The sequence below is a fragment of the Notothenia rossii genome (assembly GCF_949606895.1).
Source record: "Notothenia rossii genome assembly, chromosome: 4".
Classification (NCBI taxonomy): domain Eukaryota; kingdom Metazoa; phylum Chordata; class Actinopteri; order Perciformes; family Nototheniidae; genus Notothenia; species Notothenia rossii.
Genome location: NC_136902.1, coordinates 29,450,141 through 29,477,077, shown reverse-complemented (window position 1 = coordinate 29,477,077; position 26,937 = coordinate 29,450,141). Strand labels below are relative to the sequence as shown.

The window sequence follows — 26,937 nt, the reverse complement described above, 5'->3', positions numbered from 1 at the left end:
AAATTCACCATCGTCTGGTGTTTTCGACTGTAATGCTAATACCACGGATAAGCTCATAAATGTGGTTGAACGCCTCACCTTGAAGGAGGACAACTTACAGACTGAGGTGAAAGACTTGAGAGCACATAGCCATGGAGCTGAGAATGGCAGAGGGAGCACCGCCTTGACCTGGGATCGTCAGAGGGTGCACCGGCGTGCCTGCCACTGTGACTGTGGCGGGTTTGGTTGCATATCTGCCACCGGGGATTCCCACAGGGACGACCGCAGCAGGGGCCGTTCTCCTCAGCGCAGACCGCAGGATGGTTTTGGTGCCAGGGAATGGTCTCCACGTGAGCGGGGAACCCGAGGCACCTCTGCGGACTTCTCACCGCAACGGCCAGGCAGCGATGTCCCCAAGGACCACACAGCGCTGGGGAACGTCAGGCGTGGAGTGAGGTTTTTGTCACCATCTCCATCCTTGCACGGACGGCTGCAGGGAAACTTCCAGTGACTGGCATCGAGACCCAGATGCCGGTTTCACCACTACAGGGTCTAATGGACTATTCTGCTGGGAAAGCGCCTGCTCGTGCATTGGATACTTGTTCTGTGGGTGAGTCTAAGCCCACAGCCTATGTTAGAGGACTTGTTGAGGGTGTTGATGTAACTGTGTTGATTGACTCTGGGTCCAATGTTTCACTTATTTCTGAGGACTTCAGAATGTCCATGTCTGCCTTACGTAAACGTGTGCTAAATACCCAGTACACTTTTTCACGCACAGTAAATGGTCAATTGTTGGACACTCTGGGTACTGTGACTCTTCCCATACAGTTGGGGGGCAAACATTGGGAGCAGGCTGTACATGTAGTGCGAGGGGCAACACAAGCTATTCTGCTGGGGTTTGATTTTATGTTGCAGGTTCGAGCTGTTATGGATGTTGGTCGTGGTCTGCTTCACCTGGGGGATGTTGATATTCCTCTCATGCATGCCACAGATTTCATACCAGAATGTTTTAACATCTCTATGTCTGTTGATGCTATTATTCCCCCTTTCAGTGAAATGATTGTCCCAGTTAATGTGGATATTCCCCGTACTGCTGGTCTGCCCATTGACTCTTTCTTAGGCTACCTGGAGCCTGAGGTGCGTGATAACGTGGGACTTGTGATTGCACGTACAGTTGCACCTGTGAAGAATGGATGCACTGTGGCCACGCTGCTCAACCCGACAGAGAAGGAGTTAAAGCTGCACCCCGGCTCCCATTTAGGTGTGTTCCACCATGTTAAGGACTGTGAGCTACTCACCCCCTCTGAGGTTTTCCCCTCTCAGCAGGGGGCTACGCCTCTGCCGGATGTGGCTGGCTTCCCGTTGTCTGCTGAACAGAGACTGCAGCTGCAGGCCTTGATGGGGAAACACCAAGGGGTGTTCGGCTCTGGGAAGGGCAGAACAGGAAACACCGGTCTGATCACACACCGCATACAGACAGGTGATCATTCCCCGGTCAAGCGTCGGGCCTACCGTACTTTGCCAGAAAAACTGAAGGAGATAGGCAGACAGGTTCAGCGTCTGTTGGAGGATGACATAATTGAAGAGAGTTGTAGCCCGTGGTCCGCCCCAGTGGTCCTCGTCAGGAAAAAGAACAACACATGGCGATTCTGCGTGGATTACAGGGGACTCAACTCTGTGACAATAAAGGATTCTCATCCACTGCCACGGGTGGATGAAACATTGGACGCATTGGCGGAAGCTTAAATAGTCCTCAACAACCAACACATACCGGTTGCCTTTTGATGTGACCGGCAACTCCAGTATGTCAGCCGCCACACGCTGGAAAGGTCTAGCTGCATGCGAATTTCTCATGGGGGCATGGTGTTTAGGCACCAGGGACTTCCTTCTCTGACAGGCATAACATTGGTCACACCATGATCGAATGTCACTTTGCATGGAGGGCCAATAGCACACACTTCTTGCGCGTGCCAAAACACGTTCATACGCCAGGTGAGCAGTCAGTGGAGCACCACACAAGTGTCCCAGGACCTCTGGAACTAAGACAGCAGGAACAACAACCTGATTAGACTGCCCTGCCTCAGACAGCCAAACAACTCTACATAAAAGTCCCTCCACAAAAGTCAGCCAGGGAAACTCATGCCAAAGTCTCTTCACACCCCGACTAGCATCTTTTAAACTCCTTCTAGGGGGCCGTTGGCCATGCTCCAGCCAGGCCAAAACTTGACCGATGTCTGCATCCTTTTGCTGGAGCTCCCTAATACCGGAGCCATCATGTGGCAGAGTGAAGATTAGGGTCTGGTCCACTGAAGACCCTGAGTGAGGAGAAGGAGGGCCTGAAATCGGTCCCTGGGCTTGGGCCGTGGCAGGAGTCCCCACAGCACACACATCACTAGGACCACTTTCCCCAGTGCCAGGGAGAATTGTACTCAAGGGAGCGGATGTGGCATCGAGACTGCCTGAATTCTCCAAAGCTTCAGGGGTGTCAGGCCTGCGTGAAAGGGCATCTGCATTTGTGTGTTTGGCCCCACTCTTGTGCACAATCACCCAGACGTATGGGTTCAGCTCCAGAGCCAAACGGCTACGACGCCCCGTCCTGTCATTGTCAACCTGAAGTCGTTGCAGACCCAACAAAGGTTGGTGATCTGTAATAATTGTGAAGGGGAGGGAGCGACTAGCGTAGGCCACCACTCTCTCCAGGCCATATATATATATATATATATATATAATATTATTATCGGTCTTGAGAAGCAGGAAGTTATCGGTATCGGTTTCAAAAAACCAATATCGTGCATCCCTACCCTCCCCAATCAAAAAGCCCCCACGGTCGCAGAGTGTCGCTTCCAGAACTACATATTGGAGCATGGGGTAATGGAAACTCTGCACACTGATATGGGCAGACAGTTCGAATCAGATGTTGTGAGGCATTTGTGCAGCATGTTAGGTGTGAAGAAGACGCACACCACTATGCGATACAACCTGCCGGTAGCCTTTCCCTTGGAGGAACCATCAAGGTCTCTCTTAAACCTTGCTCAGCCTCTTCCGTTGCAAGATGCAGTCTCCCCACAGAGCTCTGGACGCTTGAGGTTTTCCGATGGGGAAAGTGACAGTGATCTTGGGACGGGTTCTGGAGCTGGTGATTCCCCTGAGCTCGAACAAGCCGCACCGACGGTGTCCCGGGCTGGGAGGTTAGCGCGGCCTCCTGTCCGCTTTATGGACTTTGTTATGGGCTGAGTGACTGGTGTTTACATGTTTGTGTGCTTCTTTTCTCCTGTGTATTCTATGCTGCATTTTTTTTTTTTTTTTTTCATGTTTCAAGTGTGCAGGACAGGGGAATAGGTTATGTCATACCAAGTTGATGTTTTATTTGGGCTGTGGATGTGTATTATTATTTTTTTTTTATGTTTTGTTGTGTTCTCACCATGTGTGTGGAAATGGGGACATTTCTTTCAGTAAGGGGGGACGCATGTAAGCATTGGGTTGAGAGGTCATGTGTGGTGAGCATGCGCAGTTCTGTCCTGGTGTGGTGAAGGAGAACGTGGTGTGTCTCGACAATAATAAACGGAGGAGCTATCTGGGACGCTCCAAAAAGTACTGAGTTCCTGAGTTTTTGTTACACAGAAGTATCATGGAAGCCTTAACACCTCGGACGTTACACTAGCAGCACTCAGCTAGCTTACACTACAGCTAATAGGAGGAGGAGGCAATTCATTATTTACATGATTTTGGCTCTCACTAGCTTCTTGTCTCATGCTCCAGTAGGTGCACATTTTCTTCTGCGTGTTGATACAGGTGTAGTTAGGTAGAAAGTTGTTCCAACGTAAAACAACTAGGTTGGAACCTTGGTGGATTATCAGGAGTTAACGGGTAATGTTTTTCCGAAAGAGACATACTGTTGAAGGGCCCTATTACTACTATAACTATTATATACTATTTTTTTCTTTGCTGTAGTTGGTTATATGAGTTACAAAGGCTCTCAGAGATCCATCCAGAGGGAGTTTCTCTCCCCGTCTGCAATTCCTACATTGGACTTTAAAGAGCCTGTGACAGCCTCCCAACAACTGTTGTGCAATGAAATATTGGGCTACTAGTCATCTCGAACCGTCAGTTTAAAAAAGAAGGTGCGATACCATTCCAATAAATATCAATAATTTCGAACATCGCGGGGAAATTCCTTCGACTCATTTTGAAGTTTTGGGGGAAGCCGGAAGTGACGTCAATGCGGGAACGCTTCACTGTGCGGCGAGAGAGCCAAACACGGACAAAGTGTGTTGTCATGCGTAGAAATGGTGAATTATTGAGTTTAGGCACGTTAATAACGTTTTAATGAAGTTGACTACAGTATATTCATATTTTTCAGTGCTTTCATGTCAATTCGGCGAACATATGATACATTAAATGATCGTGAGGATGATAATTTAAAAATCGTTTGTTTGAGCCGGTCTGCATTTCCTGATGAGAAAACAAACCAATGCTTTTTGTAGTTGTAGTACACCAACATGGATTAAACGTGTGTTTTTTTTACCACAATGTTGGGGAAATTAATGGATAAAATGCACAGATTATTATTATTATTATTCCCACTCCGATCGGGACACTAGGTCCACCGTTTCCCCGCAGCGAGGCTCCCCCCGTTGACAGTTTACGTGGGCTGGGCTGGGTGCAGTGGCGGACTGCCATCGGGACGAATCCCGATGGGCCGGTCCGAAGTGGGCCGGTCGGATAAGTCACTAGCACATCCCCCACTCCCCCCGTTAACAATTTACTAGCGGTACCGAAGTGGGCCGGTCGAGAGTCCCGGGATGATTTTTAGTCCCAGCACTGGCTACATGACCGTATTATCGCCCATACTGATGCACCTAATTCCTAAACTTCTAACACTTCTTTACAACATAAACCGATCCTTCAGCCTCATATGAGCTCTCAGACACGTTCAAAATTAAACTGTCATCGCTGTCTGAGCTTGCTGCTGTGTGCGCCATCGTGCGTTTACATGCAGATGCTGGGATCCTGAACGGTGCAGCTGGAGCGCTGTGCCCGCAATGACGTCACACATAATTTGGCGGGACTTGAAGAATCCCGAGAAGATCCAGAAAATGGTCAACATTGAAGGGCAGATTAATGGTTATCAAAGTACAAATATCCAAAATCAGTTGAGAAACAGTTTTCAAGGGGACAATATTTACTCAAATTGATGGGTTTGGATGATGGGGGAAACTCGTGTCACAGGCTCTTTAATAACTTCAGTAACATGGTGACCTCCTTATTTAACACTAATGCTTCTATTGACTAGCACTCCAACACAATGTACGTAATAGGCTAAGGAGCGGGAAATCTTTAAGCGGTTGATCAATCACACCATATCTGGCCAGCTAACCAATCAGAGCAGACTGGGCTCTGGTTTCAGACAGAGGGTGAAAAGAGGTGCTGCAGCACAGGTAGTTTGCGAAAAATAAAAAGCTTTTTGAACATTAAAGCGTATAAACATGTCACAGTAGACTAGAGGCACAAAATACAAATATGAACCTGAACATTTGCATAATATGTCTTATTATGTGGACATTTTGAGCACCAAGCCAAGTGCCATCCTGATCATTATATTGAAGAAAGAGCTGACATCTCTACAGCTGATATCCCCAACATTAAACAACTCACACCAAAGCAATCTAGATTGATAAACAGCACTACAGGTAAGAACAATCAGTATTTTTGACTTTGGGATGAACTGTCCCTTTTAAAATTCAGTAAATTCAGTGCCATGCCTTTGTCCTGTAATGTAATCCTCATATGCTTCTGCCAACAAATGACACCGTGTCCAACATTTTCACAGCATTCAGTTTCATATTATTCAATAGATTATTGCCATCTGTTCATCTATTCAATCTCTCATAGCATGTTAAACAGCTAATGAGTCACCGGAAAAAGCTGTTTTCTTCCGTTGAGGGATTTGAAACAGGAAAAAGGGGCCTAGCCTCTTATCACAGATAATAAGTTAAGAGAAAAACAAAGATGGAAAGAATGTGCTTGGAAACAAAGCCGTCATCGGGTGCAGGGGACTTAGTAGTGACATTGCTTTGTGGCTATTAATATCTGCAAGGAGAGCACAGGCCACGATTAGAAAAACACTCACCACTTGTCTCTGTATTCGGTTTTGCTGACAGCAAATCCATTAATATCCATTTATGGGCTCATTGATATTACTGAACGTATTTGACTTCTGCTTCATCTTTGGATGCCTATAATTTACAAATGGCCTGATATGTCATTCAACACTCATTTACTGACTGGCAGCGCAAGCATAATGTCAAACATTAAATATCTGCCATCAGTCATGTTTAAATTGAAATTCTAGGCATTTCAAAGGTTGCCATCTTTTGTTTTTATGCCCTGTTTGAAAGGTTATGGCACCACAGAATGATATGTGCTGGAGTCTTATCAGTGTAGAGCTCGGAGCCCCTGCTGAAGGTCTAAATCCAGCCCAGCAACTCACCGTGTTCCTGCCAGGGAGCACACAGAGCCTCCTCCCCTCCATAGTAACAGCAGCGTTGATTTATAATGGCCTTTTATTCAAAAGTAGGTTACGTTTTGCTACTCTGTTGCATCTCTCATTGAGACTGTAGTAGTAGTCTTCAAAATGTGTTATGAAATGCCATTGATGTAATTAATTGATTATTCATTCATGTTCAATTATACGTAAATACAGTGTGGTTGTGGATGATGAGCAGGTTGCTCTAGAGCTTTAGGGTTGTGGCAGAATATAAATGGCCTTCTTTACATTTCAATATGATTGTTAGAATGTGAATAAGCTCTTGATGATAACATCTAAGATAAGTGTGTGTTGGAAAGTCAAAATTATCAGTGATATTCTAGAAATACCAAGAAAATGCCATTTACGCTTTAAAGAAAATGCCCTCACGCAGTCAAAAACAGACAACTAAAAAACACCCTGACAAGAGCTTGATGCAGAAATGGGTTTATTTGTATGTCTTACATGACTGCAACTACAATGAAGGAATTTTAAATGGTAAAAAATATAGTGTCTTGACGATTTCTTTTTTTTTTTTCCTTCTATATATCCTTATTCAAAGATCACCTCAAACCAACTATATTTTAGTCCAGTAAGTGCTCCTACCCTAATGATGTTATAATAATTGAGGCGATACACCTTAAGGCATTTAAATATGTAACTCAATAGATGAAGATACACGTAGGAAATAAGTGTTCTCTTGTTGTAATATAATCAAGATATATAACAATATTAATCCTGCAATTAAGTTTAGATGAAGTTGGAAATTATTTAAGAAGAAAAAGAGACTTACATTTAAATAAATAATACAAAATATTGTAAATAAAAAACTCCAGGGAGCTGGCAGGACCGATGAAAATGAGAAACAAAAATAACAACAGAGTGGGAGGAAGACATCTAGAGTGGATCTGATCTGGCTTTCAGTAATCCACCTTGTGTCCCCTTTGACATTGAGTCACCTCTGTATGTGTGCATTCCTGTCTGCCCATAAAGAACAATGACACACACTCACACACACACATTTCTGTGGTGTCTGCCTCAGCTGCTGTGTCTTACATAATGTTGCCGGCTCAGGGACAAGCCCCCCACAGTGTCTGATCAAGAAGGTTGTCTCCCCGCCGCTAATTTATTTTCATAAGTAAATGGTCAGCTTTGTGGGTGCAGATACTCATGAATAACAATCTTCTAACACTGGGAGCTAACCGGCCTTCACATGACCTCCATATTTGATCCTTTTTAAGAAGCTGCACTTCCCTTGACAATTCTATGTATTAGACTTGATATTAAATGAATACAGAGCTAAATCCCAGATCAAATGCACACTAAAGGGTCTTTCAGTATGTTTTCTCTCAGTGATTGTGCTGTTATGTTAAATGTTTGTTGTTTATTTTTCATGTATTGTGTCTCAATATCTGTCTATGCTGATGTTACACATGGAGCTGCTGTGATGCAAGTCACATTTCAGACTTGATCTGACCATTAAAGTATTATCGTATCGTATTAAGTAGATTTTAATTTTCAAAAGCAACCAGTCAAGTTATTTAACCAAGATGTGGGCAAAAATAAACCAACTCACTTCAGTTTTTGGCCACATGGAGGCAGCGTTTCATATAATACTGCATATTGTCATTTGACCCTAGTTACATTTGAAATACAAAAAATACATGAAAGTATGGATAAGTGAAGGTTAAAGACATGCATTAATGGGCTTGCACATGTGTCCTGGTATAATTCTCTCATGAAAATAAAACATTATGAATCAAAACAGAGAAAGAACTGTTCTACTTCTCTACTTAGACTCTTTGTACAAATTGAGTATACAGAACATAGAAATCAGCATGACTCAACAGGTTGAGTTTTGTTGATGTACTTTCCAAGTTTTTCTAAATGGAAAATCCACTTTGTACAAGCACTAGTTACATTATATAAATAAAGAAAATGCAGTTTTGTCCCCCTTAATTCCATCAAGTGTTGTTTAAAGAACACTTTAAAATCTCAGCTGTTCACAGATGCGGTTTTGTATTTCATAGTTTTAATTTTGTACTTAACTTGTGACATTTATATTCACTTGTTAATATGTTCAGAAGAAGTTTTGGGATTTGCAAACTACATAGCATAATTGGTTTTGCCTTGTTATATTTTTTTACCTGGGAGATTGGTTGTCAGCGACGACTGTTTACGAGGGTTAAGTAAAGCAACCTCCTGTCTGGCTCTCTGTGCGCCTAGGTGTGCTGTTCCCATGGAAACAGTTTTTTTTTGTGAACAAAGCAGGCTGTGTGTGTGTGTGTGTGTGTGTGTGTGTGTGTGTGTGTGTGTGTGTGTGTGTGTGTGTGTGTGTGTGTGTGTGTGTGTGTGTGTGTGTGTGTGTGTGTGTGTGTGTGTGTGTGTGTGTGTGTGTGTGTGTGTGTGTGTGTGTGTGTGTGTGTGAATGACGCATCCAGCATGAACATTTCAGATCTCTATAATAACTCAGTGCTAATTCAAAGCCTAAGGGGAGGTGGAACAGAGGGAAATAAACATTAACTAGAGCCTCATTTAAGGTGTGTGTGTGTGTGTGTGTGTGTGTGTGTGTGTGTGTGTGTGTGTGTGTGTGTGTGTGTGTGTGTGTGTGTGTGTGTGTGTGTGTGTGTGTGTGTGTGTGTGTGTGTTTAAGGATCCGAACAGAGATTACTTAAGCTTTGAGCAGTTGGCTCAGTTACTCGGAAACGTTGATTTAATCCAAAGTCTCTGACATTTTCAGAATCCATTATTATTGTTTAATGATGTAATTTGCTTGTCCTTGGGGAATTTCAAATAAGTGTTTGAAGCCAGTCACTGATTCAAGGAATGTCATAGCAATGACATTCGTTCCTATGAATCGGAGCTGTAAAATGATAACCACAGTAAATATTGCTGTCACGGTAATAATGGAGGACAACAAATTTGAAATTAATCGAATAATTCAGCACCTTTTATAGAAAAATGCAAATATATACTTTTTAATAATGTTTTTTATGAGTGTCTTCTCAACGTATCATTCTATTCTACTGAAAGTAGTTGATACTAGTTGGTTGGTTCCATGGGCGCGGGAGGGGGGGTGCTGAGAGGGCTGCAGCACCCCCTAGCGGCAGGCAGGCGGTGCGGAGCTCCCCTGTCTGAATTATTATTTGACGGTTATTGCTGCTCCCGCTGTGCATAATCTGTGTAAATATGTAGCCAATAAATTCCACATTGTTGGTCAAATAATATTTTGACCTGCCCCGAATGTTTTTTCTGTAGCCCCGGACAATTCTACCTCAATAATATAATACATTAACCGTGCTTTACGTGAACCTCATCATGACACTATAGAGGACGGTAGGGCTGTAATTTCCCGTGTTCAGTGAATGCAACAGAGGCAAGACACCAGAACAATCAGAGAGTTGCATGGAAATAAAAGTGTGCTTGTGTCATAGAGTGGCGAAGTCCCTCCCCTTCCGGTGGACCTCCATGGGACCTTATTTCGGAAAAATTATGTATTGAAGTCAATGGAGAGAGAAAGATTATCTTTCGACTCCTGGTCCTTTCATCAGACAGGAAGAAAGAACGAGCAAGACCCATTGCTGGTATGATAATAATCTGGTACTAAGCACACAGGCATATTGTTAAAGTTATCTTATCTTAGCCAGCGCCATATAGATAGCTAAGATCAGCGCCATATAGATATAATATATCTCTTAGTGGAGGAAAACAGTTATGACATCACTTATGCGACTCTGGGATTTGTAGTCTTTCTAGTTTCGTATTTTTCATAGTCTTATATTTCAACAGTTTTACGACAAACTGTGACTTTTTTTACATGGAAATTATTTTTTAAGATTGACAAACATCATATGTGTAATTCATGGCACAATTCAAACGGGATCGAAAGATACATTTTCTCTCTTCATTGACTTCAATGCATAATTTTTCCGAAATAAGGTCCCATGGATCGGAAGTAGATGGGCGTGACTTTGCCACTCAAGCTCAGTCGGCTCTGTGTGTGTGGCCGTTTCTCAATCGCGAGGAAACTGGCTTCCAAGCCAATATTTCAAGGATACTACGTCATCGAGTGCCGCCGAAGGACTGTTCCAATCTCCAGCATACTTGGAATTCCACCGAGGCCGCGTCCTTGGTTTGGGGGTAATTTCGAGGCTGCACGTGGGTAGACTTCGCGTCCTTCAAATCCCCACAATGCTTTGCGCACGGACCAATTTCCCCAAATCTGTGGCGGAAAATGTAAGGCGGGGCCTCTCATATGACGCACACCTGCACACTTGCTAGCCTGTCCACTCTTCGTTTTCCGATTGCCAGGAAGGATTCTTACCTAGCTTCTGAAGGAAGTGACTCGGAAGACATGTGCTAACAAGCAAGCATCCTCGCGATTGAGAAACGGCTGTGTGTGTGTGTGTGTGTGTGTGTGTGTGTGTGTGTGTGTGTGTGTGTGTGTGTGTGTGTGTGTGTGTGTGTGTGTGTGTGTGTGTGTGTGTGTGTGTGTGTGTGTGTGTGTGTGTGTGTGTGTGTGTGTGTGTGTGTGTGTGTGTGTGTGTGTGGAAATAGCGCATTTAGGCCGTTTCTCAATCGCGAGGATGCTGGCTTGGTAGTCGCGTACTTCCAAGTCACTTCCTTCAGAAACGAAGCAAGTATGCTTCCAAGCCACGGCTTCGGAAAACGAAGAAGAATGGAACAGGCTAACAAGTGTGCCACTCTCTCTAACGGTTTCAACATAAACTGTACCGAAAATAAATACCTCACGATGTCTATCTAATTATGAACTTGCTTTACTTTCACGGAACATTTTTGGTGATAACAAACAAATGTAACAAAGTAAAATATTTACCAACACATGTTCTACGCCACTACATACTTACATTTAAATGTGTGCTGCGTCGGTTCAGCCATTCTCCCTAAGTGTTTTTGAAATTGGTCCGTGCGCAAAGCATTGTGGGGATTTTAAGGACGCGAAGTCTACCCATGTGCAGCCTCGAAATTTCCTCTAAACCAAGGACCCGGGCCGTTTCTCAATCGCGAGGAAACTGGCTTCCAAGCCAATATTTCAAGGATACTACGTCATCGAGTGCCGCCGAAGGACTGTTCCAATCTTCAGCATACTTGTTATTCCACCGAGGCCGCGTCCTTGATTTGGGGGTCATTTCGAGGCTGCACATGGGTAGACTTCGCGTCCTTCAAATCCCCACAATGCTTTGCGCACGGACCAATTTCCCCAAATCTGTGGCAGAAAATGTAAGGCGGGGCCTCTCATATGACGCAAGTAGTATTACACATCCCCTTTCAATCACATTGGTATGCATGAAAAGTGACAGGTGGGCCCGCCCCCAATTATGCTAATGAGCTAAGTCCCGTCTCCCTTTGTTCGAGGTGGATGTCACACCTAGGTGTGAGATCCTTTGATGTGAGGGGTGAGGTGTCATCACACGTAGGTGTGAAATGCCCCCCTGTGTAGCGCCTTTGTTTTCTAATCCTTGGATGTGAGGGTTGAGGTTTTATAACAGGTAGGTGTGATTTCACACCGGTGTGTTATAAGCCTTTGATGTTAATCTATGCTGACTACGGCAGTCTCTTTGAAGTTGTGCGTGAGACTGTCTGGCCCCTGTCCCCTCACAACCCTTTGTTGTCTAATCTAATTAGCCTTTGATGTCTGTCCTTTGATGTTTGTCCTTTGATGTGAGGGTTGAGGTGTTATAACAGGCAGGTGTGATTTCACACCGGCATGTTACAAGCCTCTGATGTTAATCTGGGTGTTGATTGAGCCAGTCTCTTTGAAGTTGTGAGTGAGATTGTCTAGCCCCCGGCTCTGATGTTAATATGGGTGTTGAATGAGGCAGTCTCTTTGAAGTTGTGCGTGAGATTGTCTAGCCCCCGTCCCCTCACACCCCCGGCCTCTCCCCCTTTCCCCACCCCTTCCTGTCACATGATATGAGCCCCGAAGATAGTGGGGGTGGAGTTAGATGAAGAAGAGAAATCCATGCAGACTAAATAAAAGACAGTCATTTCCACTCACTAAGATACCTAAAAACGTTATTGTCCTCTCTAAATTTGATTTAGGGTTTTTTAAATGATTTGTGCATGCTAAGGATGTTTCGTTTTAAGTTTTTGTGAGACTGTTAACTAATTTAGCAGTAGTTTAACTACAAGGAAGTCTCTCTTTATGAAGAGGGTATTCATATTAATTAAAAAAAGATCGAGGGTAATACTAATTTAAAATAGCCTATTGTCCCCATGATCTTGTCTTTTTTATTGTTTAATTACTTCACACAACTATAAGGAAGCCCAATATGAAGTTATGTGAGGTTGTATTGGGGTAATATTAGAACTTGCTGTATGCAAAAAAGAGAAGTTTTTTCTGTTATAACAGGCAGGTGTGATTTCACACCGATGTGTTATAAACCTCTGATGTTAATCTAGGTGTTGATTAAGGCATTCTCTTTGAAGTTGTGCGTGAGACTGTCTCGCCCCCGCCCCCTCACAGCCCTTTGTTGTCTAATCTAATTAGCCTTTTGTTGTCTAATCCTTTGATGTGAGGGTTGAGGTGTTATAACAGGTAGGTGTGACTTCACACCGGTGTGTTATAAACCTATGATGTTAATCTAGGTGTTGCAAGGGCAGAGTTTCACTCAGTGGAGGGACAAAAGAAGCATCGTTAATCACCTGGACAAAGGACTCTTTAAAGCAGAGATACCATATGCAGACACATACCTGAATATCAGCAGGAGAGGACTCTTTAAAGTAAATACATTATAAGGTTAAAATAAGATATATATATATATATATATATATGTGGTGGAATTAGTTTAAAACAGTCACCTTACACTTTTAGTTGTCCTCTCTAAATTAGATTTAAGGTTTTTAAAATGATTAGTGTTGATTAAGGGCTATTGTTATTTTGGTTTATAAGGGGATAGTTCAACTTTAAAAATGCACAGGATCATTCTAAGAAGATTGAGAGGGCTAATGAGCCAGCACCATACTTCCTCTATGCGTTTCCTTGACCTGTATCTTATCTTGAAAAACTCTGGTAAGTACTTTTTATTTTATTTTATAATATCATGTAATTATTTAATGCTGCTTGGTGTGTGTTAAACAACCTATGTGCATCTGTTGTTTTTATTTTGTAAGAGCACTATGGCTCGTAATGATTTAGAAGCTTAGGGAAAAGTACCCCGCTATGTACAAATAATGTGGTGTAGATTTTTTAATCAAATCTTTTTTCTTTTTTTTTGTGTGTCTCTCAGTTCAGGAAAGTCTGAACCAAATACGAATTGGAATATTAGAGAGGATTAACTATTTTTACACTGTGTTTCTGTGTTTCTGTGGTTCTGTGGTTCTGTGTCTCAGTGTGGCGGTGTTTCAGTGTTTCAGTGTTTTTGTGTTTTTGTGGTTCTGTGTCTCGGTGTGTCGGTGTTTCAGTGTTTTTGTGTGTTTGTGTTTCTGTGTTTCGGTGTTTCTGTGTCTCTGTGGTTCTGTGTCTCGGTGTTTCGGTGTTTCTGTGGTTCTGTGTCTCTGTGTTTCGGTGTTTCTGTGTGTCTGTGTTTCTGTGTTTCTGTGTTTTTTCAGTGTTTCTGTGTTTCCATGTTTCTGTGTTTCTGTGGGGGTATAATACGCACGTTTCAATACACATGTATCATACATCTTCACTGTTACCCTCCCCTTGTTATAATGAAGACAACAGTGCATGTGAAGGACTGTAATACACATGTATCAGACACGCTCCCCTTGCTATAATGAAGACAACAGTTTTTAAAATGTAAAAAACACTTATTTTTTTAAATGTCCTATTTACATTTTAATTTTTTCACACACAAAATCAATAGTTATACTGATTGTAACATCCCCAGGACCGTCTCCAGCTTAGAATTCCCCAGATTACTGGAAATATCATGATGGAGTTTTTTCACTTCAGTCAAAAAATTCATGTGTATGCTGTTTTTGACACAAAGATGCATTACATCTACAAACAGAGCATACAATGAGAGCACATGATACACTTTTGATGTTTGTTTCATTTCTTCGGTAATGTTACAGAATGTTTCGGAAAATGAAGATTCCAGGACCACTTTAAATGTTTAGTTTACAATCGTTTCCCAATGACCAGGAATAGTACTGCCAGAACGAACGATATCCAAAATGTCTTCTAGTTTACAAACTTCAGCCATTCTGTTTACACGGGGATCACTATTCACTCTGTTTTCAATCGTCCTCATCACCACACTTATTAAAAGGGTATTGACTACATTCTGATCAATATATACCGAGCGTTTTGCATAGTAGTTCCCCATTTTTATTTTACTTTAAAGAAAAAGTCAATGTATCGAAAAAGAAAAGATCCCTGGCTTCAATCAACCGCAGGTTATTAGTCTTCTTCTTCTCCATCCAACTCGGCATGGATCTTTTCAAGTCTCTCTTTGAGGCGTCTACAATTTTTGAGATTGTGCAGAAAAGCCTCCGAAGCGCCTTGGATCCTCCAATCATCCGTGAAAATGTCTTTATCAATAAGAGTCTGGTCGATCTCAGTAATGAAGTCGGTGAGCCAGAGTCTTTTCATTAACGCGTTGTAATTGTTTCTGAAGAAAAAATCGGGCATGTCATTCAGACAATCGTGTTGCCTCTGGCCGGGGTGACTGACTCGGCATCCGTTGCATCTTTCTTCTCTGTACCGCTGTATCACCCCCTCCACAATATCAACCAACACTGATTTCACTGTGTCCATAAACAGAGACGTCTTGGCCCAAGGAGCAAAATAAGCAGCAGTAGTACTGAAAGATTCGGGTGTCCAGAATGGTGGTGATGATGGTAGTCCAGGAGTTTGTTCCTGGCTGCAACTCGCGGGGGGAGACTTGGTTTTTCTCAGATCCATAGCTAGTTTTCAAACTGTCTTCTTAGTGGGGGTCCTTAGTTTTAGATGCTTTGCTGAGTGGAGGGAGGGACTTATTGCGTTGAGTGGGGGGAGTCATCTGTAGAATTGAGAGTTTTTTTCACCAGTATAATGTCCCTCGCTGTTTGAGTCTTTTTTTTTTAAAGTTATTTTTCATCTATCATTTTCAACCAAGCAGCAAGAGGTCAAATTTAAGAATAAGTAATAGTTTGTCACGATTTTACGGGGAATAGTCAGAGAGCAATGCCACATCTTAAAGACAGCTTGAACTGGATAAATGGTTAGTCTTCAAACATACCGTACGTTCTGTATGTTAGTATATCTGGCCAATTGGTTTAGACCCTACTGCCCTAGACGCATGCTCTCAATAGGGAAGTCACGCTTTGGGAAGAGGTTTTTTCATTTCACAGATCCACCTGGATTCTTGTTGTGCTGGCTGAAGGAAGAGGGACGGGGGACGAAAATTCAGAGAATGAAGAAGCAGAAAAATAACTTGTTTTGTAAAACGGACAGCACGTCAGTTTCAAGGAAGAGATGACACCGTGTTTATGCATGACATGCAAAATATCTTGAAGCCCTACAACCACAAAAAAAAAAAGGTACAAGTATATTGTGTTAAAAATATGGCAATAAGCTGTAATATTGTATAATGTATTGTTTCATCGAAACAGTGTTAAAATCACAAACTTGCCTTTTAGAGTCGCAGTCTTTTACAATAATTCTGTTTTGTTAAGAGCTACCAAAACATAGTAAACATCGTAATTATTCCCAAAACAAACTGGGAATGGGGACATCGATAACATATTTTAATGTTTAATTTTCTTCAGGGCCACCGTAGTGCACATTGATGAACACTTTAAAACAAAAATAATGCTTACAAGTGTAAATGAGCCGGATTTTAGCTTTGAGCTAATTTCCATCTGTAGCCCCGTCACATACAGCATATGTAGCAGCTATGATATATAAAGTGCAATATAAGATAAAAGCGCTACATAAAGTGCAAGAGGAGATACCCCTGTGTTAAAGTGCATTTATTTAGCGGTGATTACACGTCTGTTTGTTGCTCAACCATTCTTTAAGTTGACCTTTAAAACTATTGAGAGTGGGACAATCCCGTATCTCAGTTGGGGGGCTATTCCACAATGAGCTGCCTTTAATGGAGAGGACATTTTGTCCAAAGGTGGTCCGTCTGTGGTGGACTTCACAGTCTCCTCTGGTTTCTGACCTAGTGCTGCGTCCAGTGTGTTTTCTGCGGATGAATTCCCCCAAGGGGAGGGGGGCCAGCCCATGTAAATATATATTTTTTTAAAACACCTACTTTTAAAAGACATAAAATTGTCAAAAACTCAAGAAATTGTGATTTTCAAGGATGGTACAGTGGTGGTATGACTGTGGCTTTCTGTCAAACACCTGGATAGCTCTCTTGAACAGCTGTTCTATGGATTTCAGGTGTGTGGCCAGGGGCGTAGCTGGGGGGGGGGGGGGTTAGGATGATTCCAAGGGCCCAGCACTGGGGGGGGGGGGGCCAGAGAACACTATTATTATCTTTTTATTAATATGGTTTTATTATTATCCTAAAGTAAGTTAATGTAAATGACTCAAAAGTATAATTGCCTGTATTAAAAAAAAACGTCCCAAAAGAAACAAACAGGTGCTTGTTACTCTGTTTGACAGAATGAGCACCCCTCCCTTCATTCATTGCATGGTATGGGCGCCTGAGCAATGGAGCAAGCGGAGCAGGTGCATCCCCACAATTGACCTTGGGGGAGCAAACGTGTGCTTTTGCACCCCCACTTTTTGATCATATGAAAAATATGACATTTCCCCCCCAATATATCACTGTAAACATAAGTGTGTAATTTCAATCGAATTAATAATACGCAATGAAAGAACTTGTGCTGATTATAGACACTTAATAGCGAGTTTTTAAGTTTCCAAAGATTGTGACCCCCCCCCCGCATTTCGCTCACAATGGTTTGATCAACTGCCTCCCACCCACAGCAGTCCTGATGCAGGTAGGCTGAGTGTAAATCACCGCGAACAGTCTGTCATTGGTGGCAGACCTTTTCAGTAAGTTGTTCAAACAAAGAATATGTTAGACATGTCTTTACTTCTACCACTCAATACAATAAAACACATTTATAATCATCACCTTCTCTTCATTTTCGCTGCATTGAATTACAGGTCACTCTTTATGTTAGCTAGCGGTTAGCTGACGTTTGCTAGCTAGCTAGTAACATCAACCAGTGTGTGTGTTTGACTAGCTAGCTACCTGGTAGATCGAAGCCCATTAGAGTTTGAGTTTATTAGGATCCCCATTAGCTGTTGCATGACAACAACTAGTCTTCCTGGGGTCCACACAAAACATAAAACATTGCATTCGACAAGACTTTTACAGAACAGTAAATACAAAATAAAAAACTTTTCCGAAGTCCATTTTCCTTCAAGCATTGACTTTCATATCTTCGATCATATACCACTTATTTTCTGATTTCATTTCATTGGAAAGAAAATAATGATAATAAAATAAGAATAAAGTACTTATATCTATCTGCATTTACAGATGCCAGCCTTCAATTCTCTTAAGGTACAACTACCTGAAATGAAAATAAAAGAAGAATGAATTATAGAATGATAGAAGATAATATGATAGAAGCCCATCTCCTACTGTAACTAACCTGCACACTGTGTGTGTGTGTGTGTGTGTGTGTGTGTGTGTGTGTGTGTGTGTGTGTGTGTGTGTGTGTGTGTGTGTGTGTGTGTGTGTGTGTGTGTGTGTGTGTGTGTGTGTGTGTGTGTGTGTGTGTGTGTGTGTGTGTGTGTGTGTGTGTGTGTGTGTGTGTGTGTAGCCAGCCAGCCAGCCAACCAGGTAGAACATGGCATAAAAAATAAAAAATCATGTATTCAACCCAGTTCAGTGTATTCATACGTGTATTGCTCTCCTGTGTAGAATGATGTGGTGGTGACAGTGCAGACTCAGGGAGGAGGCAGAGAAGGAGAGAAAGAGACACAAGAGTTACAGGTAATGGAAATATCAGTCAGCTTAAAGTGTAGGATAACATAACAAATTAAGACACAAATACTTGGATAATATATTCCCCCCTCTCTCCCTTTCTTTACAGAGTAGCATAAAGATTGTGTATTCAAACCAGTTCAGTGTACTCATAAGTGTATTGCTCTCCTTAATGTAGAATGATGTGGTGACTGTGCAGACTCAGGGAGGAGGCAGAGGAAGTGAGAAAGAGACCTAGGATAACATCCCTAGTCAAAAAATGCTATAGGAATCTCTATACGTTTTTGGAACCCTATAGGAATCCTTTAGGATCCCATAGGATTTTGAGACAGTTCTGTGCTCTATATTGCAGGAAATTGCACGTACAGGTGTTCATTAAATTAAAACAATTCTGCCATGGAGGTGGTCGTGCCTGACCCACTCCAAACCACCCCTTGCCTGCCAGTTACTAATCTTGCACCCCCACTTTCAACTATAACTAGGCGGCACAGCAGTGCACCAGCAGCTTGCAGCTTGAACAGACTGACAGGAAAATGTCCTCTACAGCTCATGAATCAGGAGCTCAGAAACGAAAGAAAAAACGTCAGCAAGAGGAAAATAATAAAAGAGGTCGACAGATAGTCACCAAGTATTTTCACAAGAAAGGTATTTATTCACAGAACTTGTTTTGAAGCCCATAACAGCTTAGCCAACATTTTGTGGCTGACGTTAGCTACCTGTTGCTATCAAAAATTAGATGAGTGTCGATGAGCCCAGTGAATTTGTATCCAGCAGCTATGCCCTTTTGCTATGGCTAGCTAACCTAACCTGTATAATGTTACATGCTAATCACATCTGCTCTAATGCACAGATGCGGCTTCAGGATCAGTACCCCTTCCCTCAGGCCGGTTCCCAGTTGAAGGAGAGGGAGGTAAAGCAGCAGGGCTTGGGGTTAACAAACAGATTTTAAATATGCTTACCATGCATTGAATACAACTTTAGGTAATATTCACATTTAGTTACTCTAGTTCTTCCAGTAATTGCAATACCATTGACCACTGGCACATTAAATTGAGGTTGTTACAGTAGCTATAGCTAGATTTGAGCAATTGAAAAATATCTATACAAATGATTATTATTATTATTATTATTATTATTATTATTATTATTATAACAATTAAGAGATAGCTCGAGCTGTACTGTGTTATTACTATTATAGGGCATTTTATAAATTATGTACACTATGGATACTCTAGAGCCAGGGCCTTCGAGCAAGGCAGCCAACGAGGAGAGCAGAGGTGAAGAGGCAGAGGTACCAGTACAAGAAGAGGTCGAGGACCATGAAAGCAGCACAGATGAGGAGGAAGCAGCTATGGACAGTCAATGTCAGGGACAAAGTGAGGCTCCGACACAGGATGCCACAGATACTGAGCCACCTGTAGTGGTGTCTGAGGTAGAAGATCTGCTATCACTTGACCCAGGGTTGTTCCCAGCTAGGATGAGTGACAAGGACAGGGCAACTATTGTAAAGAAATTAGCAATGCGAGAAACAGATCAAGAAATTCCACATGATTCAAAGGGAAAGAGATTTCCAGATTACTTGAAATACACCAAAGCAGATAAGGGTAGGGGAAAAGTGAAAAGGGACTGGTTGATTCACAGTGAAAGTGCAAATGCACTATTCTGCATACCATGTGTTCTTTTCTCCAAGGAGCAAAAAATACCCTCTCTTAGTGCTTTGAGTAGTGACCAGGGATACAAGATGTGTGACGTCGAGTGGCGTCGCATGTATGATAAATTCCCAAGCCATGAAACAAGTAGGAATCACAGGGACTGTTATTTGCGATGGAAACACCTACAGTGTTCGGTTATGACTGCATGTGGCGTTGATCATCAGTTGCAGAGAGAGCTACAGTCTGAAATTGAGAAAAACAAAGCTATCTTGCAGAGACTCCTTGATGTCACTCTGCACTTGGCAACGAGGAATTTAGCTTTCCGAGGTAAAACGCATGCTTTGGGCGATGTCCACAATGGAAATTTTGTAGGTACGCTAGAACTTTTGTCACGATATGATCCACTCTTGAAAGACCACTTAGACAAAATCAGGACATCCAAAAAAGGAAGCCAGCTAACTCATTATCTGAGCCCAGACATCCAGAACGAGTTTATTGAATTGTGTGGGGGAAAGGTTTTAAAAACCATTCTGACGGAAAGGGAGGATGCCATATACTATGGAATCATTTGTGATGCAACGCCTGACATTTCCCACACCGAGCAAAATGTTGTGCTCATAAGATATGTACATTATAATGAAGACACAGGCGAATGGGAGATCACTGAAAGATTTATTGAATTCAAAGATTTCAATGGAAAAACAGGATGTGAAATAGCAGGCATGATGGAGAGTGTGCTTCTGGATCTAGGGATAGACATTAGTGATTGCAGGGGGCAAGGGTATGATAATGGGGCGAATATGTCAGGGAAAATCAAGGGAGTCCAAGCACAAATACTGAAAAAGAATAATCTTGCTACTTTCTCACCTTGTGCCTCCCACACGTTGAATCTGGTAGGCGTGCATGCTGCAGAATCGAGCCCTGAAGTATCCAACTTTTTTGGTTACATTAACCGCCTCTACACATTTGTAAGTGCCAGTCCATCGCGTTGGTCTATATACAAAAAGAAAACAGGTTGCTCTGTACATAGGCTATCTGACACTCGCTGGAGTGCGAGAATTGATGCTGTGAAACCTGTAGCAAAGCACCTACCTGGTGTCATTGAAGCCCTTGCTACCATACTGAGCTCATGCAGTCTCACAGGTGAGGCCAGATCTGAAGCTGTTGGTCTGAGGAACTACCTCATGTCATTTGATGCCATTGTCCTTCTCACCATTTGGGTGAAAGTATTGCAATCTATTGATGACAGAAATGTGATACTCCAGTCAGGGAAAATCTCAATAGAGGTGGAGGCAGGTAATGTTGCTGCACTAAGAGATGAGATGCAGACTCTCAGAAATGGATGGGATGCTATTCTGTCTGAGGCATCAATGGTAGCTAAGGAAATGGAGGTTCCACCTCATTTCAAAAAAGAACTTTGCCGTGAGAGGAGGAGGAAGAGGTTTCATGATGAAACTGCTGAAGGAACAGGTCAGGAGGATAGGCCAGAAACAACATTCCGTAACACTGTGTTTCTCACTGCCATGGACCAGATCATAAGTGACTTGGACACTCGGTTCCAAACAACAGCAAATATTGTTGAAGAATTTGCTGCCATACTTAAAATTGGGAAGTTGAGTGACAGTGTCATGGCTTCTGTGTGTCAGCCACTGAGGGAGAAATACTCACAGGATCTCACAGATCAGTTTGAGAGTGAGATAAGGCATCTCAATAAAATATTTTCTGCCACTTTCCCCCCTGATTGTAGCTCTCTTGATCTACTGAATGCAATATACAAGATGGAACTCCAGAGCATTTTTGGAGACGTTTGCATTGCCCTCAGAATTTTCTTGACGCTCCCAGTTACCGTAGCTGGTGGTGAAAGATCATTTAGTAAGTTGAAACTTATCAAGAGCTATTTAAGATCTACCATGTCGCAAGAGAGGTTGAACAGCCTTGCAATGTTATCGATTGAAAGCAAGCTGGCTCTCTCACTTGATTTCAAAGAGCTCGTAAAAGATTTTGCCACCAAGAAGGTCCGGCGATTGGCGTTCGGGATTTAGGAATAAAAATCCAGTCTATGACAGGATTGTGGGATGTTTCCCTATAGTAAGCTGACAGGCTACAGCCCACATTGTGAACAATTACTATCTGATGCATAGTCCTCTCGCACTACATTTTTCATTGTTTGCTGTAAGTGTGTTCATGTCCTGAGAGTTTATTGTTTTATAATTATGTTCAAATCTTCAGTTAATTTATACTTTTGTCCTTGTGTTGTTCAAATCTTAATTTAATAAGTCAAAGAATGTTGAGATTTTTTGTTTGTTCATTCCTGTATTGGGTGTAATTTTCAATTAAATAGACAGAAGATAAAGTTGATAGTCAGTGCATGTTGATTTCTTGCAGTCCATTACAGTTCATTAACTTCAACAGGGTTTTCGAGGTTGGGTTTCATCGTGTCGTTTTGGGGGTGGACGCAAGGTTCTGACCCCACCAGTATCCAAGAATCCTGAATTGTCCCCATGAATAACTCAACACTTGTCACTCGCGCCTCCTCGAATTACTTGCGCGTGTAACAGGTAGGGCTTTAGCACTCTGCTGAGAAAGGCAGCAACCCGGCCGCGACAGCAAAAAAGCTAGTGCTCTGCCCGCGACAGTTCAAGATCTGCTTCGTAAAAGGTATATCCAAGCAGGGAACGATTGTATACTACAGAGCACATCAAAATGTAAGTGTCTGTCAACCTAATAGTGTGCTTGAGTAGACTATTTGTGTTGGAGATGGGATTAGGACAAGTAACAGCTTTTGTATGTTGAGTATCAGAAAACATTGTCACAAGAATAGGGGAAAATATACCTAGCTAGTGCAACTCAAGGTTGTTTGGTAGACTATTGCATTGGTCCATTCATTGAAGATGAACGCAATGCGACATCCTGAACTGGTGCTGAACTGCTGATCCGAATGTATAGGTAAAAACCATATTATGCGTTTTCATCAATAAATAAATGGCCACATTTTTTTTAGCGTGCGCGCTAATGCGCACTCGCATGGATTGGGGGCCCACAAATAGATTCTTTCATGGGGCCCAGAATTTCCAGCTACGCCCCTGTGTGTGGCACAAGCAAACGACCAGTTTGTAAAACAGTATTCAATGGAGGTATGACTTTGCAGCATTGACAGTTAACAAAAGGTCTAATTTGTTTAAAATGTTGCAAGTTGAATTTAATGGTATTGGATACTTTCTGGATATGTTTCTTAAAAAGTCACGTGCGAGTCCAATATGACACTCCCTGTTCAAGATACTTGAACTGGGAGACTAGTTCTATTTCTGCTCCATTTAAAAATACATTGGATCCTTCGATTTTGATTGATCGTTTACTGAACATCGTAGTTTGCATCAACATGCATACTGTTTTTGTTGTACTCATACTGTCAATACGTAGATTGTGTTATATAGCTTTTGATAGAATTTTTTTTCTTCCTCTTTGCATAATTTGCATCCACAATCCTTTGCCAGTAGGTGTTTCCACAGTCCTTGCGGTTTTCCAATTGTTCAACTAATTGGGAGCTACTGTAAACTATTTGTATTTGCATTTTAGCACATTACTTCCTGCAGTGATTCAGAAAGTATTGTGTTTGGGCTTTTTATTGTGAAAGGGAGAACACTACTCAGAGCCAGACATAATTTCATAGAGAAAGCAAATCTTATAGGGAGCCAATTTAAATGCTAATGTCGTCTTTATTTTACATCCATTACAAATTTGTGCAATCAACTACTTCATTATGATAAGTTGTCTACAGCCACTTTAAATGCAATCAAATGTATATTTCTAAGTGCTTACAACTTAAAAAATCTTTACTTACAAATGACTGTATATTGAATATATTTCTGTACCCAGTGTTGAACAGGACCCAAACCTTTGAGAGATGAAAAAGGACAAATCTGCTTTAATCCACTGCCAAGTAGTCAAGTCTGCATTTGTGTCTGTTCATTTGTAAAACGTGGAATTCGGTTTCTTTTTAATGGCCTAGGCGGATTTTGGCTTTTTTTTCTTTTGCCAAGATACTTTTAGACACACTTTGAGGTATGCAAAACCTTAAAACTAGAACACTGATGTCTGGCTTACGCTGCAAACTTCATCACCTTTTAACAAGAGAGTAAGTATATAAAACGTTATTTTGTATATTTTACACATCAGCAGAAACAGAGAGAGATGGCAGGAAGGGGGGAGACAGTCTCCCCCACCTTTACAGACACTGTGTTTTAGAGAGAACCCCTCCCCCCTCTGTCTAGTGATAAGATGGCAGGAAGGGGGGAAGAGGGGGCAGGGCCAGGCTCACACACACACACACACACACACAACACACACACACACACACACACACACACACACACACACACACACACACACACACACACACACACACACACACACACACACACACACACACCAAAAGGCCTGACAGCCATAGGAAGAGGTAAGGGTGACAGCAAGGGAGTGTGTGCAGACTAACTTAATCAACATTTTTGACTAGGAAGGCAAAAGGTGCTTTCTTTGTTCTGATCAGCCCCAATCTGCATACTCTGTCTGAATACATTGAGAGTTACTTTTGACTCTAACAGTGTTCCACTGGAGTCATAGCTTTCTGAACTTATTTCTTAGCAGCAATTCGGTTTCTTTTTAATGGCCTAGGCGAATTTTGGCTTTTTTTTTCTCTTGCCAAGATACTTTTAGACACACTTTGAGGTATGCAAAGCCTTAAAACTAGAACACTGATGGCTGGCTTACGCTGCAAACTTCATCGCCTTTTAACAAGAGAGTAAGTATATAAAACGTTATTTTGGATATTTTACACATCAGCAAAAAAAACAAAAAAAACATATTTGATTAAAAAAAATAAGCTAGATACAAACACATAAAGTTTTAAATACATATATACCCACTTTCCACAGGGAATTAATCATATGGGGTTCCACCAAAAATAGTTAATCGTCTCTAATATTCCAATTCGTATTTGGTTCAGACTTTCCTGAACTGAGACACACACAAAAAAAAGAAAAATATTTGATTAAAAAATCTACACAACATTTTTTGTACATAGCGGGGTACTTTTCCCTAAGCTTCTAAATCATTAAGAGCCATAGTGCTGTTACAAAATAAAAACAAAAGGTGCACATAGGTTGTTTAACACACACCAAGCAGCATTAAATAATTACATTATATTATAAAATAAAATAAAAAGTACTTACCAGAGTTTTTCAAGATAAGATACAGGTCAAGAAAACGCATAGAGGAAGTATGGTGCTGGCTCATTAGCCCTCTCAATATTCTTAGAATGATCCTGTGCATTTTTAAATTTGAACTCCTATCCCCTTATAAACCAAAATAACAATAGCCCTTAATTAACACTAATCATTTTAAAAACCTTAAATCTAATTTAGAGAGGACAACTAAAAGTGTAAGGTGATTAACATAGATTAACACCAGAGGCTTATAACACACCGGTGTGAAGTCACACCTACCTGTTATAATACCTCAACCCTCACATCAAAGGATTAGACAACAAAAGGCTAATTAGATTAGACAACAAAGGGCTGTGAGGGGGCGGGGGCGAGACAGTCTCACGCACAACTTCAAAGAGAATGCCTTAATCAACACCTAGATTAACATCAGAGGTTTATAACACATCGGTGTGAAATCACACCTGCCTGTTATAACACAAAAAACTTCTCTTTTTTGCATACAGCAAGTTCTAATATTACCCCAATACAACCTCACATAACTTCATATTGGGCTTCCTTATAGTTGTGTGAAGTAATTAAACAATAAAAAAGACAAGATCATGGGGACAATAGGCTATTTTAAATTAGTATTACCCTCAATCTTTTTTAATTAATATGAATACCCTCTTCATAAAAAGAGACTTAGTAACTGGCTAGACAATCTCACGCACAACTTCAAAGAGACTGCCTCAATCAACACCCAGATTAACATCAGAGGCTTGTAACATGCCGGTGTGAAATCACACCTGCCTGTTATAACACCTCAACCCTCACATCAAAGGACAAACATCAAAGGACAGACATCAAAGGCTAATTAGATTAGACAACAAAGGGTTGTAAGGGGACAGGGGCCAGACAGTCTCACGCACAACTTCAAAGAGACTGCCTTAGTCAGCACATAGATTAACATCAAAGGCTTATAACACACCGGTGTGAAATCACACCTACCTGTTATAAAACCTCAACCCTCACATCACAGGATTAGAAAACAAAGGCGCTACACAGGGGGGCATTTCACACCTACGTGTGATGACACCTCACCCCTCACATCAAAGGATCTCACACCTGGGTGTGATATCACACCTAGGTGTGACATCCACCTCGAACAAAGGGAGGCGGGACTTAGCTCATTAGCACAATTGGGGGAGGGCCCACCTGTCACTTTTCATGCATACTAATATGATTGAAAGGGGATGTGTAATACTACTGACGCACACCTGCACACTTTCTAGCCTGTTCCACTCTTCGCTTTTCGATTGCGAGGAAGGATTCTTGCCTAGCTTCTGAAGGAAGTGACTCGGAAGACATGTGCTATCAAGCAAGCATCCTCGCGATTGAGAAATGGCCCCGGCCTCGATGAAATTCCAAGTATGCTGGAGATTGGAACAGGTGAGCTAAAGGACTCTCTGAGGGTTTAGATAGTTAACTTTAGTCTAAGTTATCTCAGTGGGTCTCAAACGGTTTGGTCACAAATTATTCAAAAGATTATTTCCGCGGCACACCTTCATATGATCATTATCGTTATAAAAAAAACAAGAGAATAAATGAAAAACAGTTATGAAATACTATATGGCAGTAAAACAAGAATACAGTTTGAAAGGGGAGTGATATGTAAA

At 41.8% G+C, this 26,937-nt stretch overlaps 1 protein-coding gene across 1 annotated transcript; it reads left to right on the top strand.

Moving 5' to 3' along the window:
• Positions 1–17,427: 17,427 nt before the first annotated feature.
• Positions 17,428–26,414, top strand: LOC307034762 (uncharacterized protein; the record flags this gene model as incomplete). The annotated part of the gene is made up of 6 exons (XM_079673644.1): positions 17,428–17,465; positions 18,346–18,417; positions 18,891–19,053; positions 19,259–19,318; positions 19,644–20,083; positions 26,409–26,414. The coding sequence occupies exons 3-6, from the start codon at positions 18,942–18,944 to the stop codon at positions 26,412–26,414; spliced, it is 618 nt and encodes a 205-aa protein (XP_079529770.1). The 5' UTR covers positions 17,428–17,465; positions 18,346–18,417; positions 18,891–18,941.
• Between the last annotated feature and the right edge of the window lie 523 nt (positions 26,415–26,937).